The sequence below is a fragment of the Schistocerca gregaria genome, chromosome 6 (assembly GCF_023897955.1).
Source record: "Schistocerca gregaria isolate iqSchGreg1 chromosome 6, iqSchGreg1.2, whole genome shotgun sequence".
Classification (NCBI taxonomy): domain Eukaryota; kingdom Metazoa; phylum Arthropoda; class Insecta; order Orthoptera; family Acrididae; genus Schistocerca; species Schistocerca gregaria.
In genome coordinates this window covers 50,439,285-50,454,726 of record NC_064925.1, presented here as the reverse complement: position 1 = coordinate 50,454,726, position 15,442 = coordinate 50,439,285, and the positions used below count along the sequence as shown (strand labels likewise).

At 42.4% G+C, this 15,442-nt stretch overlaps 2 protein-coding genes across 2 annotated transcripts in view; one reads left to right on the top strand and one right to left on the bottom strand.

The window, feature by feature from the left end:
- LOC126278452 (glia maturation factor beta) overlaps positions 1–8,098 on the top strand; it is a 40,922-nt gene extending 32,824 nt beyond the window's left edge. Inside the window, exon 5 of the mRNA XM_049978575.1 lies at positions 7,201–8,098. Coding sequence (XP_049834532.1) covers positions 7,201–7,340 — 140 coding nt within the window. The 3' untranslated portion in view covers positions 7,341–8,098. The remainder of the gene's footprint in view (positions 1–7,200) is intronic.
- Positions 7,353–15,442, bottom strand: part of LOC126278451 (protein cornichon) — an 86,072-nt gene continuing 77,982 nt past the window's right edge. Inside the window, exon 5 of the mRNA XM_049978574.1 lies at positions 7,353–7,641. Coding sequence (XP_049834531.1) covers positions 7,614–7,641 — 28 coding nt within the window. The 3' untranslated portion in view covers positions 7,353–7,613. The remainder of the gene's footprint in view (positions 7,642–15,442) is intronic.

The following is a 15,442-nucleotide window of genomic DNA, read 5'->3' as shown; positions in this document are numbered from 1 at the left end:
CAAAGATGCAGATGAAGGGTGCGGAATGAGTGATGTTAGTTGGGTGTGGAGGAGAGGGTTTGCAGATACTGGGGCCAGGACAATTATAGGATCAATAGATTTGTTGCAAAGACAGCTCCCATCTACATAGTTCAGAAAATCTGGTTTTGGAGGAGGAGGGGGGGGGGGGGGAGTAGTCAGATAGCACAGAATGTGAAGCAGTGACCATGCTGTGCTCAGCTGCCTGTTTAACCTTGTATTGTCAACTCTGCTCTTGGCCACAGTTTGCCGGAGGCAATTTAGCCCCGTGGACAGCTGGTTGGCGGTCTTGCCCACATAAAATACTGTGTAGAAACTGCAGCAGAATTGGTATATGATATGACTTTTCATAGATCGCACTGCCTCTGATAGGATAGGATAAGCTTGTGTCGGGACTAGAGTAGGATGTGCTGAGTGGTTACAGCAAGCAGGTCTTCCACAGGTGCATGACCCCTGTGGCAGTGGGCTGGAAGTAGGTGTCACATAATAATGTACTAGGATATTGCATAGATTGGGTGGGTGGAAGAATACAATGTCAGGATTAAAGATATGCTTCCGGGTGTTCTGCATTTTTATTGTTTCCATTTTATGCTCAATATACCAACAACAAATTCAGCTGTCTTCTTCAGGTGCTAAGATATGCTGTTATGGGCACTTGTTGCTGAGACTCCAACCAGATTGTGAATTATTGTTGGTCTCTCAGTGATGTGTATAGCCAAGTTCAATTCCTTATGCCTGTTATGCACTTCAGTGCTCTTTTGTTTTTCAGAGTTGAGATATTGCGCATAACATGGAAAAAAACAACTTGGCTGAACACGAGAGATCTTACTTCTTTGGGAGTGATGGGAAGCAGAGTGAGTTTGCTGTTTCTCTTTTCTGGGCATGATAAGTAGTTAAGGTCTGGTGAAGGATATTGTTCAGTTTTTCCAGTCTGGGATCATACTCAGTGATGAGGGGTTGCTACTTTGAAGCTGTTTCTTAGGGATGGTCAGAGAATTTTAAGCATGTGTGGACATGGCATAGGAAATCTGTTAGTAGACCATGTTCGTGAAGGTCTTAGATCTTTGCCATACTTTGAAAGGGGATTGTTTGTCACTGCAGATGTGCTGTCCATTGGTTGCCTGACTGTGGGTGTTATTTTGTTTGTGTGGAAGGAATGACAGCTATCAAAATGCCTAATATGGGCAGAGGGATAGACACTGGAGCCATTTGAGATAAGGAAGTCAACATCCAGGAAAGTTGGACTGAGGAGAACCAGATGGAGTGGATGGGAGAGAAGGTGTTAAGGCTGCGGAAGAATGAGGATAAGATATCTTGGTCCTGAGTTCAGCTCAGGAACATATCATCAATGAACCTGGACCAGACATAGGGTTTGGGATTTTGAGTAGTCTGCAAAGTTTCTTTTAGTTGGCCCATAAAGACTTTGGCGTGGCAGGATGCTATGTAGGTGCTTATTGCTGTACCGCATATATCTACCCCTTAACAGAGAAGTAGCTATGTGTAGTTAGTTAATAAAATAGAAAGAAACTTCCACATGGGAAAAATATATTAAAAACAAAGATTCCAAAACTTACCAAGCGGGAAAGCGCCGGCAGACAGGCACAATGAACAAAACACACAAACACACACACAGAATTACTAGCTTTCGCAACCGATGGTTGCTTCTTCAGGAAAGAGGGAAGGAGAGGGAAAGACGAAAGGATGTGGGTTTTAAGGGAGAGGGTAAGGAGTCATTCCAATCCCAGGAGCGGAAAGACTTCCCTTAGGGGGGAGAAAAGGACAGATGTACACTCGCACACCTTTTTTCCCCCCTAAGGGAAGTCTTTCCGCGCCCGGGATTGGAATGACTCCTTACCCTCTCCCTTAAAACCCACATCCTTTCGTCTTTCCCTCTCCTTCCCTCTTTCCTGAAGAAGCAACCATCGGTTGCGAAAGCTAGTAATTCTGTGTGTGTGTTTGATGTAGTTAGTTACATGTATAAGAAATGAAGTGGTGAGTTTGGAGTTAGGGCGTTGAGATAGTTGGTGTTTGAAGGTGGCAGGGTTGTGAGCATGGGGAATGTTGCTGGTAATGGGGTGGCGCCCGGGATTGGAATGACTCCTTACCCTCTCCCTTAAAACCCACATCCTTTCGTCTTTCCCTCTCCTTCCCTCTTTCCTGAAGAAGCAACCATCGGTTGCGAAAGCTAGTAATTCTGTGTGTGTGTTTGATGTAGTTAGTTACATGTATAAGAAATGAAGTGGTGAGTTTGGAGTTAGGGCGTTGAGATAGTTGGTGTTTGAAGGTGGCAGGGTTGTGAGCATGGGGAATGTTGCTGGTAATGGGGTGGCGATAGTTTAGAGCTGATGAAAGAAGTGGTTCATGTCTTTAATATTAGAGGCATGGCTATGGGCATGTGATTGGAAGTGCTGCTCAACAACAGAGATTCTTTCATTGGGAGCACAAAAACTTGCTGCAATGGGGCATCCATGATTGTTGGGTTTATATTTGGTAAGCATGTAGGAGGTGAGTGTTACATACTTATTAGGGTTAGGAGGAATATGGATTCGGGGGAGAGATCCTGGGACCCAATTAGGGATTTGAGAAGGGATTGAAGGTTAAGCTGAAGTTTGTGATGGGACCGTTATAGCAAGGCTATGAAGGAGTAACATAGTTGGTTGTTGCCTTCTGCCAGGTGATCACTGCAGAACATCATTGACAGTGATACACCCTTTGTCCATACAAAGAATGATAAAATTCAGGCCTGTCTTGATGTTATGAATGGCTGTTCTTTCATCCATTTCAAGCCTTATTGCCCTGGAAAGGGTGAGGGCAAGTTGATATAAAGCATTTGTGGAAGGTAAACAGGGAGTGTTTAAGTGGGAATGGGACAGCGTCACAGTTGGTTGGTGTTGGGATTTGGATGGCACTGGTTGGCAGGATTGGCGACAAAAAAATATTTGCACTGTAGGAATCAGGAGGAGGAGAGATTTCTGACAACTACAGTTTGATTGAACTTGTGCGCGGGTGTGGAAGGTGAAGCCTTTGGACTGAAACATCTTTCACTAACTGTCAACCACACTGACCCCATTACCATATGGACCCCATACTCCAGCACTGTTGACATCACCTCCCTATATGCCAACAACCACCATGCTCCTGGTCATGCTGCTATTGATCGCTACCTCTCCCGTATCCTTATGCTCCAAGCCCACCTTATACATCTAACTACACCCTTGTGCATAACCACTTCTTCTTTGAGGGTAGGATGTACAAATCTGTGGCTTGGTGATGGGCACATGTAGGGTACTTTCTTAGCCAACCAAATACCCCAACCCATTGTCTGATTCAGTATCATTGATATCTTCATGCCATGGACCCAGGACTAAGACATCCTGTTCTCATTTTTCCACAGCCTCAATACATTCTCTCCTCCTCAGCCCAATGTGCCATCTTCCTGAAAGTTGACCTCCACCTTGCCAATGGCTCTGACTGTACCTGTGTCCATATCAAGCCCATTAACTATCAACAGTAGCTATGTTTTAACAGCTGTCATTCCTTTCACACCAAAAAATCATTCCCATGTAGTGTGGCTATTCATCGATGGCAGATCTGCAGTGATAAGAAATACCTTTCCCAGATGTTGGAGGTTTCTCCCAGATGTTTTAGATTCACTTCACAGCTGCGCGATTTATGTTATACAGAATATTTACACTTTTAAGGCTCTTTCCATAATAATTGTAATTTTCATTAATATCTTAATGTGTGTAAGATAGGTATGTACATAGAGAAAGTGTAAATTGCTTAGCTGTTGGATAAAGGCGCGCGCGCACACACACACACACACACACACACGTACCTGCCTCCTTTCCTTTCATCCAAAAGCTAAGCATTTTTCTGTGTGCACTGCCAGCAACTAAAGTTTTCAAATGATACATGTGATCATTTTAAAATTGTATATTGAAATCTGTTAATTACTGTAGAACAGATTATTTTACCTCAGTATGTGTGTAGGGAAGGCATATGTCTAGAGACAAATTATTGTAACCAGTTCACACTGTTCACACTGATAGGTTTAAACATCTTTAATTGAAGAATTAAGTTGCTAGAATGCCTGCACATTGTTCACAAGTTTGTAACCTACAATGTAATTTGGCAGTATAAATTCTTTTCCTTGGCGTTATTTTAATACAGATTCCATCAACAATTACACTTAAAATTGAGATAATAAATTATTTTACTTTGGTTAGCTCAAACCAAAATAACAAATATTGTAGATATGAATCATGGATAATTTTTCTACTGCTGTGCCAATGCAGGTTGAATAATGCTGAACTGGTGGAATAACCAGGAAGGAATGCACAGGAGAGCAGTAAGGTGGCATTGCACCCTTAGCAAAAACCCATGCCTTTGGTGGTGTGCAATCTACAGCAAGAGGTTTGTGGCCCATCAGGCAGCTGGTGAATGCTTTTTCACACTGCATACAACTTATTTTCCTGTAAATATTTTCTTCACTCTATGCTCGTATCTTTCAGAATGAGGTGGCGGTCAAAGTCTAGTACTTTCATGTTGCACTTCACGTACATGCTGGAATGGGCTTATCACTGAAAAAGCCAACATGCATTTAACTAACTGCAATTAAATTAATGTGGCATGAATGAGTCAACACTGCTGGTAATATGCTTTGTAAGAGCACTCACTAGCATTCCAAACTTTTAGCAGTTATGAAGAGAAATAAAAGTGTATGTAGCACATCTATGACACAAGTGTTGTTCCTTCATGTGGCCATTTGATGGTACGTTTATAAACAATTAGACTGAGTATGAAAGCACTATTCAACTCTACTGCCCACTAGTCAAATGATCGACAGTTTGGAGAAAGTATGTATGTGCTGTTTTTCACATTAATTTCAGTCAACTGAAGATACTCTCCATAAATCAAACAGAACACTATTTCAGAAATCTTATTTTAATGCTTTTCACTTAAAATCCTTATTTTGGTATTAAACGGTGTCTGATTCACTCCAACATTGCTACAGTGCCAGCACAGTACATTTGGGAGGAGCATTAGTTAGCTCTGAACTAGAAATTTGTTCAATTATCAGAGTGAAATGAAATGAAATGTCATGTGATGAGGGCCTCCCGTTGGGTAGACCATTCGCCTGGTGCAAGTCTTTCAATCTGATGCCACTTCGGCGACTTGCGCATTGATGGGGATGAAATGATGATGATCAGGACAACACAACACCCAGTCCCTGAGCGGAGGAAATCTCCAACCCAGCCGGAAATCGAACCCGGGCCCTTTTTACTGGATATTTTCATGAGAAATATAGAAGCAAACAAAAAAATGTTTAACAGTTACGGATTACTAACATACATTCATGTTAAAATAATCTGAATTTGGGACCAGCCAAAGAAGACAAAGATGTGTTACCTGTTTGAGAGGTATGTTGGGAGAGATTCCAGAGGAAGTAACTTTGTTTTCAAGACAGTTTTCTTTACAATTTCCATGCTTTTTTAAATGGGAAATGTGGAACTTTTAATATACATTACAGACACATTGTCAAACATAGTATTTATATTCAGTTTACACCCCCCACCCCCAATAGAACAGAAGGAAAAAGACCAATGTCTAGGTGGTGGAGGAAATTGACTGCTACTGTGGTTCCTCCAGCATCTTGACAACCAACTGAAATGATTTAGGGAATCTATATTGGGATGGCCATAGAGGGACAATGACAACACACACACACACACACACACACACACACACACACACACACACACACACACACACACCAATGACAGTGAATCCCTAACATCTGAAATGCAGAACTCATTTATGAAGCCAAAGCAGGAACTAGCAATGGAAAAATGCACAGGTGTTGATGGCAACTGAATTGAAACCTTGTTTACTATGTTAAGAGAATAGTTACCATCTTGTAAACAAAATTCTTTTTTGTATCTTTCCAATTCAGTGCCATTGCTGATCTTGATACATCAAAATGATGCATGCAGGACAGGAGAAACACAATGTCATCACGTGTGCCTTTCGTAGACTTGCGCTGTACTTTTTGTAACATCTTCAAATCGTTTGACAATTAACTTCTAATAGGTTGAAACCTTGTATCCATCTGTGCTGCAGGAATGCAAAGAGACGAAAGAATCTAGAATCTCTGTGCTGATAATGAAGTGAAATCTAATTCTTAGTAGAATTAACAAGTAATCAAATCTTTCTGTGTACATTCATTATGGACAAAGTATTCAGAATTTTACCAAACAGAATAGAGGATCATCAAAGTAACAGGGTTTGTATGCATGACAAGATGCAAATTTGAATAGTACTTATGACATACACATTCTGTAATTATCTGAAGCATGTGTGCGTGTTTCATACTCGTTTATGAATTTCTACATTAAACACACATTGTTTAGGAGATATTTCTCCCCATCTTAAGACCTAAGTTACTGTGGCAATTCTGCTATTTACTTGTAAACCACCTAAATACTCTCATTTTATGCTGTGGAAATATCTATGCAAAATGAGAGCGAAGAAACATGACCCTCAGCACTTCACAGTGTCAGTGAGAGAAAATGGATGACAGAATAACTTAAATTCCTTTGCAATTCAAATGTTCATTTACACATTCATCCCTTTTCCTAATGTCAATGGACAATTTCACCATACCCTGGTACAATAATGTTTAAGAATGAAAACAAGAATTATTATGGTTTTTAACATGAAACACAAATTCTTTGTGTATATATTTTTCAATATTCATACTAACATATTTGCATCACTCTAAAGATTTCTTTCCAAAATAAATGGTTTTTTGAAAACTTTCTTGTGCTGTGTGTATCGCATTTTATAACAGTAAATATTAATTATTCAGCAGTAACATAATCTGAACTGACTTTGAATAATATTTTATCATGCTGACAAATGAATTACCCATCTCACTACAGCTTGAGCAAAATTTAAGGGCTGACTAATGCAAAGATAATATTTTGTCACAGAATAGATTAAAAGTACATTTCAGCTAAGCTGTTTTTTCAGGTATTTTGAAAGACATGAAAAAAAAGGTGTGTTCATGTTGAAAACAAAAACTGTTTCTTCAGTAAATTACAATTCTACTGGGAACATTAAAGATTTAATAACTATAGCTGATGTGATTGAAAGGTAATAAACAATTTTCACTTTCAGATAGCCAAATGGAGTTGCAGATAATGTATGCTGGCACGAAATTGGCTCTGCAAAAGGAAGCTGACCTGACTCGCGTTTATGAGGTCCGCGAGCTTGATGAATTAACAGAGGAGTGGCTGCAGGAAAAGCTCAGCAAGTGAAAGCCACAGCACAATTATAAAAACTGTTTATATTAAAGTTCATTAATCTACAGTATTTTGTACAAATCACATCTAAAAAATGGAGCTGACCAGTTACATGCAAATAAGATAACAGCCAAGTTTTTATGAATAGTGGTGAAACACTCCCATTCTGCTACTTAGGAGATATTTGCAACACTGTGATGTATGAGCACACAAACACACACAGTTGTCCATGACTATAATTGTGACCAGAGGTAATGAATACTGTATGCACAGACTCCCAGCTGCAGTTTAGTTTGATATGAGGGAGTAGATCATGCTGCAACAAAAGAAAACAAATTATTATTGAATAAATCTTTTAGTATGGAGAGACCTTGTTACATTCACAACTCTTCTAAGAAATAATGAAAGGAAAATGCAGCTTTCTTTCCTTTACAAATAGTTAAATATTTTTTTCCACTTTCAAACTACTGCTTGATATGTAACTATACCTGATACAGCTAACTGGTACAGCAATTTCCACTTAAGATTTAAATAGCTGCTAAACAAAATCTGTATTCAAAAGTACACAATAAGAGTATTAACAATTTTTATTGCAAGTTTCATAATGTGCCTCACTATAGGTACTTTCACAGTATACACATCTATTGTCTTTTGTAGCACAAATATTAACTCTGAACTGAGTTGTAAGCAGAAAAGTACAAAATATTGATTTATACATTGTTTTGAATGTATTTATGACTGTTATTTTCATCAATAAAGGGACCAAAGCACAAGTTGCATTTAATTTTGTAGTTCTCATCCATCCATTTCCTGGATAATTTGTCACTGAAATACAAATTCTGTAAAACAGGAACTTCTATATGAAGAGGAAAGTTGCTACTCACCATATAGCGGGGATGTTCAGTCGCAGAAAGGCACAACAAAAAGAGTGTCGCAAAGCTTTCGGCCAGTAAGGCCTTCGTCAAAAATGACGACAGACACACACAACTAATAAATACTAACAAAGAGATAGAGGGGCTGGCCAGTACTTACCTCAGCTCGGTACAGCTGATAGATACAAAAAAACAACCGAAAATTTACGTTCCTAGCTTTCAGAATAAATGTTCCTTCATCAGGGAGGAGGGGGGGGGGGGGGGGGGAGAAGAAGGGAAAGTGGATTTAGTTACTTACTCACAACCCAGGTTATGAAGCAACAGGGAAAGGAAAACAGGGAGGGTAGCAAGGATGGAGGCGTGGCTGTCAGAGGGAAGCCAAAGATATTCTACTGTAAGTACTGTGCCAGCTTCAAACCAAAGAGGATGCATACAGAAGTAAAGAGGTATATAGTATAAAGATGTAGGGTGAAAAGATGCATGAATGGCTAAAGAGGAAAGGGAAAGAGGAGAAGACTGAAGAGTAAATGGGAGTGAGGTTGTTTAATGTAGGTTCAGTCCAGGGGGATGGAGGGATGAAAGGATGTGTTGGAGTGCAAGTTCCCATCTGTGCAATTCAGATGGACTGGTGTTGGGTGGGAGAAGCCAAATGGCACATACGGTCTAGCAGGTTCCTAGGTCCCTAGAATTATGCTGGAGGGCATGCTCCGCTACTGGGTATTGGACGTCTCCTAGGCGGACAGTTCGTCTGTGTCCGTTCATGCGCTCAGCCAGTTTAGTTGTTGTCATACCAATGTAAAAGGCTGTGCAGTGCAGGCATATCAGCTGATAAATGACATGTGTAGTTTCACATGTGGCCCTGCCTTGAATTGTGTATGTTTTACCAGTAGTGGGGCTGGAGTAGGTGGTTGTGGGGGGATGCATGGGGCAGGTTTTGCAGCGGGGTCGGTTACAGGGGTAGGAACCGCTGGGTAGAGAAGGCAGTCTGGGAATATTGTAGGGTTTAACAAGGATGTTACGGAGGTTAGGGGAACGACGAAAGGCAACTCTGGGTGGTGTAGGGAGAATTTTGTCAAGGGATGATCTCATTTAAGGGGTTGACTTGAGAAAGTCATATCCCTGGCGGAGCAATTTATTGATGTATTCGAGGCCAGGATAATATTGGGTGACAAGGGGGATGCTTCTGTGTGGTCTGAGGGTAGGAATATTGTTGTTGGACGGGGAGGAATGTATTGCTCGGGAGATCTGTTTGTGGAAAAGGTCTGCAGGATAGTTGCGGGAGAGGAAAGCAATGGTCAGGTTATTGGTGGAATTGTTGAGGGATTCGTCACTGGAGCAGATACGTTTGCCACGAATACCTAGGCTGTAGGGAAGGCAGCATTTGATGTGGAATGGATGGCAGCTATCAAAGTGAAGGTATTGTTGTTTGTTGGTGGGTTTGATATGGACAGAGGTGTGGATGTGAGCTTCAACAAGATGAAGGTGGCTTGGGTTTTGGAGAAGGACCAGGTGAAATCCAGATTCGAAAAGGAGTTGAGGTTATAGAGGAAATTAAGGAGTGTTTCTTCACCATGAATCCAGACCACAAAGATGTCATTTATAAACCTATACCAGGCCAGGGGAAGCAGCTATTGGGTCTTCAGGAAAGCCTCCTCCATGCGGCTCATGAAGAGGTTGGCATAGGACGGAGCCATCCTGGTTCCCATGGCCGTTCCCCTGATTTGTTTGTAGGTCTGGCCTTCGAAAGTGATGTAATTATGGACGAGGATGAAGTTAGTAAGTGTGATAAGGAACGAGGTTTTTGGAAGATCTTCGGGTGGGTGTTGGGAGAGGTAGTGCTCAAGGGCAGAGATACCATGGGTGTGTGGGATGTTTGTGTAAAGCATCTATGGTGACAAGAAAGGTTTCACACGAGAGAGGAGTGGGAATGGATTTGAGGTGTTCTAGGAAGTGGTTTGTGTCCTTGATGTAGGATGGGAGTCTGCGGGTGATAGGTTGGAGGTGTTGGTCTGCCAGAGCTGAGATACATTCTGTTGGGGCTTTGAAGCCTGCTACAATGGGACGGCCAGGATGGTTCTCTTTGTGGATTTTGGGTAATAGGTAGAAGGTAGGGGTACGTGGCTCAGGTGGAGTGAGTAAGTCTATGGAAGCCGTTGTGAGGCCTTGTGAGGGACCTTGGATTTTTAGGATTTTCTGCAGCTCAGTCTAGATGGAGGGAATGGGATCCTGGGTAACAGCTTTGTAGGTTGAGGTGTCTGAGAGTTGACGCAGTCCTTCTGCCACATACTCCACACGGTCAAGTACCACAGTCGTGGAGCCTTTCCCTTTCCTCTTTAGCCATTCATGCATCTTTTCATCCTACATCTTTATACTATATACCTCTTTACTTCTGTATGCATCCTCTTTGGTTTGAAGCTGGCACAGTACTTACAATAGAATATCTTTGGCTTCCCTCTGACAGCCATGCCTCCATCCTTGCTACCCTCCCTGTTTTCCTTTCCCTGTTGCTTCATAAACTGGGTTGTGAGTAACTAAATACACTTTCCCTTCTTCTCTTTTTTTCCCCTCTCTCCTCCCTGACGAAGGAGCATTTATTCCGAAAGCTAGGAACGTAAATTTTCGGTTGTTTTTTGTGTATCTATCGGCTGTACTGAGCTGAGGTAAGTACTGGCCAGCCCCTCTATCTCTTTGTTAGTATTTGTTTCACATCTTTATATGAGATTTTCCATTAATTATTTAGATCACACACAACTAATACACACATTACAGCAATCTACAATCTCAGGCAACTGAGCAGCAGCACCAGTGCTTGATAGGACTGGTGACCGGGGGTAGTATGGTAGGGGTTGCGGACAATGAAGTGCTGCAGGTTAGACGGAGGGCAGGCGAGAGGTCGGGAAGGGGAGGGTTAGCGGGAAAGGAGAGAAGTAAAGATACTGGGTGTGATGGTGAAATGAGGGCAGTGTAGTACTGGAATGGGAACAGGGAACGGGAAGAATGGGAGAGGACAGTGACTAATGAAGGCTGAGGCCAGGAGGCTTATGGGAATATAGGATATTTGCAGGGAAAGTTCCCACCTACACAATTCAGAAAAGCTGGTGTTGGTGGGAAGGATCCATATGGCACAGGCTGTGAAGCAGTCATTGAAATGAAGGATGTTATGTTTGGCAGCATGCTCAGCAATTGTGTGGTTCAGCTGTTTCTAGGCCACAGTTTGTCGGTGGCTGTACTTTCACACAGACAGCTTGTTGGCTGTCATGCCCATGTAGAAAGCAGCACAGTGGTTGCAGCTCAGCTTGTAGATTACGTGACTGGTTTCACAGGTAGCCCTACCAGTGATGGGATGGGTGATGTTTGTGACCGAACTGGAGTAAGTGGTGGTGGGAGGATGTATGGGACAGGTTTTGCATTTAGTTCTATTACAGGGGTATGAGCCATGAGATAAAGGGTTGTGTAGGGATGGACGAGTATATTGTGTAGGTTCGGCGGATGGCGGAATACCAGTGTGGGAGGGGCGGGAAGGATAGTAGACAGGACATTTCTCATTTCGGAGCACAACAAGAGGTAGTCGAAATCCTGGCAGAGAATGTAATTCAGTTGCTCTGGCACAACAAAAAGACTGTAGCAAATATAGGTCTAAATTACATTCTCTGCTAGGGTTTTGATGACCTCTCATCGTGCCTTGAAATGAGAAATGTCTTGCCCACTATCCTTCTCACCTTTCCCACATTGATATTCCACTGTCTACAAAACCTACAGAATATACCCATCTATCCCCACACAACCCTTTCTCTCAAACCCTTACCTCATGGCTCACACCCCTGTAATAGTCCTAGATTCAAGACCTGCCCTATACATCCACCAACCCATCACCTACCTCAGTCCAGTCAAAAGATCACCTACCCCACCAAAGGCAGGGCTTCCTGTGAAACCAGTCATGTAATCTACAAGCTAAGCTGCAACCAGTGTGCTACATTCTCTGTGGACATGACAGCCAACAAGCTGTCTGTCCACATGAATTGACACTGACAATGTATGGTCAAGAAACAAGTGGACCACCCAGGTGCTTAGCATGTAGCCCAACGACATCCTTCATTCCAATGGCTGCTTCACAGCCTATGCCATACGGATCCTTCCCACCAATGTCAGATTTTCCTGCACAGGCGGGAACTCTCCCTGCAATATATCCTAGGTTCGTGTAACCCTCCTGGCCTTAACCTTTGTTAGTCACTGTCCTCACCCATCCAGCCCATTTCCCATTGCTATTCCAGCACTACACAGCCCTCATTTACTTCTCTCTACCCCTGCCCTACTATCCCTCCCTCTCCCCACTCCAGTTGTCACTCTCATTCAGTGCTGCTGCTTCCTGTGTTGCTTCAAATTGCAGTTGTGAGTGTTAATCGAATCTCTGTGTGTTTGCGTGTCTGTCATTTATTATTGACCAAGGCCTTACTGGCCAGAAGCTTTGTGACAGTAATTTGTTGTGCCTATCTGTGACTCAGCATCTCCACTATATGGAGAGTAGCAACTTTCTTTTTCATAAAGTTTTCATGAAGTTTTTATAGATACAAGATTTTATGCATATTACTTTACCATATGCAAAATTCTTACCAGATGTTGCTTTCTTTTGCCAATGAATAATTGCAAGATAATACAATCTATATATTTTATAATGTCATCTGTCCTGTTTGTATGTGAACACTGATCTTGGTAGCTAATCTAGGAATTTTGACAAGGTATTCACTTATAGAGACTGACTCATGAAGAACATTTATAGATAATTTGTAATAACCATAAAAGGCAAGTTGTTTAGTCATAGATACTCAGTGTGACACTAGCGTGTCTCACTCGTTTGTAAACTATCTATTTGTGAGCCTAGCTCTTACAAAGATAAAACTAAGCAAATAAATTCAGTCAAAAACTAGTCACTGCTTACTCTCAAGCTAAAACTAAACCCCGCCCAAACAGGCCATGTAGGCCCAATGGTATCGACTGGCCACTGTGTCATCTTCAGCCCACTAGTGTCACTTAAAGTGGATATGGAGGGGCATATGGTGAGGACACGGCACTCCCATCTGTATGTCAGTTTATGAGACCAGAGCCACTACTTCTCAACTGAGTAGCTGCTTATTTTTCCTCACAGGGGCTGAGTGCACCCCGCTTCCCAACAGTGCTTAACTTCAGTGATCTGACGGGGAAACTGGTGTTACCACTGCAGCAAAGGCCTTTGACTTACTATCAAGCTGATTAATATAAAAACTAGAAGTGCACTGCACAAACTTTGCATGGTGGCTCCTGCAAGTGTCACTTTTGTTGACTTGCACCAGTGCCTAGGGACATTCTTTTAGCTTTCTAGAAAACTGTGGCCATAACTTTTGCCTGATATAGTTTAGCACACTTCTATCTTAAGAGTGTTTTGCAAAGTGGTATGCTCACACTACATCATCTGCTGTTTTGATGTCAAGTTACCACACAAAATGCATGCTTTATTGCTGTTGATGAATTACTAATGTTTTGTACGCCTTGTACTTTGGCAACATGATTGAAATAATTCTGCAGAAGCAATCATCTGCTGACATAGTTTCAGAGAAATCTGCAGAAAAGATCATGAAAACTCTTATCACTAAAAGCAAATCTTGACAATGCAGGGGAAGATAGAGTGATTGACTGATAAATTGAGAGGGTTTATGGGACCAAACCGTGAGGTCATTAGTCCTGAGATTCCAAAGCTACTCGTGCAACAAAGAGGATCTGCTAAAAATGGATGTATCCAGTTGGGAAGGGGGGGGGGTGTCAAAATTAAAAAATAATGAAGTTAAAACACATACAATAAACTGCATAAAAGGTGAGACCAAATCTAAAATCCAGAAAAAAAGTACGGCCTTTCCATGGAGGAGTGGTCATGGGGTTCCAGACAGAGAAGACATGTAGTGATCCCAACCACAACCACAGGGGTCCCTGCTCCGGGAGGAAAGCAAAACCTTATATCTGGAAATAAAAACCACTTTCACGGAGGAAACTGAGGACCGGTTCAACCATCTGTGGATCATCTGCTAATATTAAAATTAAGGAGTCTGGAAGACTATACTTAGCATGAAGGGCCAAAAGAAGGGAACATTCCACCAACATGTGGGATACTGTCAGTCTGGATCTACAGCCACATTGTGGGGATGGTTCATTACACAGGAGGTGTAACATGCACACGGCATACAACAGTAGACTCTTTCCGAAAGGAAGCCAAGCTGCAGTAGACTCCTTGATTGTGCGGGGTGTGTTACTGTGAGCAGTAGCACAGCAGATGTAGATGTCATTCCAGTTTTCGGCAAAGTCTAGGCACCATCCAATGGGTGGGGAGGGGGGAGGGTAGGAGAGATGTGAGGAAATACAAAGGGTGCATTCCAGTGAGTGGAGATAGAGATCCCGAGCAGGGGAAGTGAGACACATTCCAATCGGCAATCCCACATATGGACAGTTGTCAGGAGGGAGACATCCCTCATTTGCAAAGAAAACAGGGGCAGGGTGTACTGGGTGGTCAAGGAATTGGCGAATGATGACTGCATAAGAAGCCATTTGTTGGCTCTGTCATATTTGTACAGGGAGCATGCCCGCTTCTGCAAAAAGACTGTCAATGGGACTAATGCGAAAGGCAAAGTGGAAGGAGCAGCTGAGTCATAAACCTCACTACCATAATCTAGTCTGGATAAGACCAGAGCATGGTAATGATAGAGAAGAGGACCATAGTCTGCACCCCAAGATGTGTGGGCCAGGAGGTGGAGAGCATTAAGCTTCCACATACATGTTGTCTTTAGGTGGTGAATATGGGGCAGCCACATCAGCTTTTTATCAAAAGTAAGTCAGAAGAAATGGGACTGTACTACAACAATGAGGACCTGTTTGCTTAAGTAGAGTTCATGCCCGGGGTGTACTGTAGGTTGATGACACAAATGCATAACTTATGTTTTGTAGGGTCAAGACTGGAACCCATGGGAGATTGCCCACACACAGGCCTGTCGGATGGTGCCTTGGAGCCAGCACTCAGCAGATACTACCAAGTGGGATCTGCACCAGATGCAAAACTCGTTGACATACAATGCCATGGTAACCTCAGGCCCAACAGAGGTTACAAGTCCTCTGGTGGTTATGAGGAATTGTGTGGCACTGAACAAAGAACCATGTGGGATACCATTCTCTCGAATCCAAGGGGTACTGAGTGAAGTGCCGATTTGAACCCGGAAGAGCTGATGA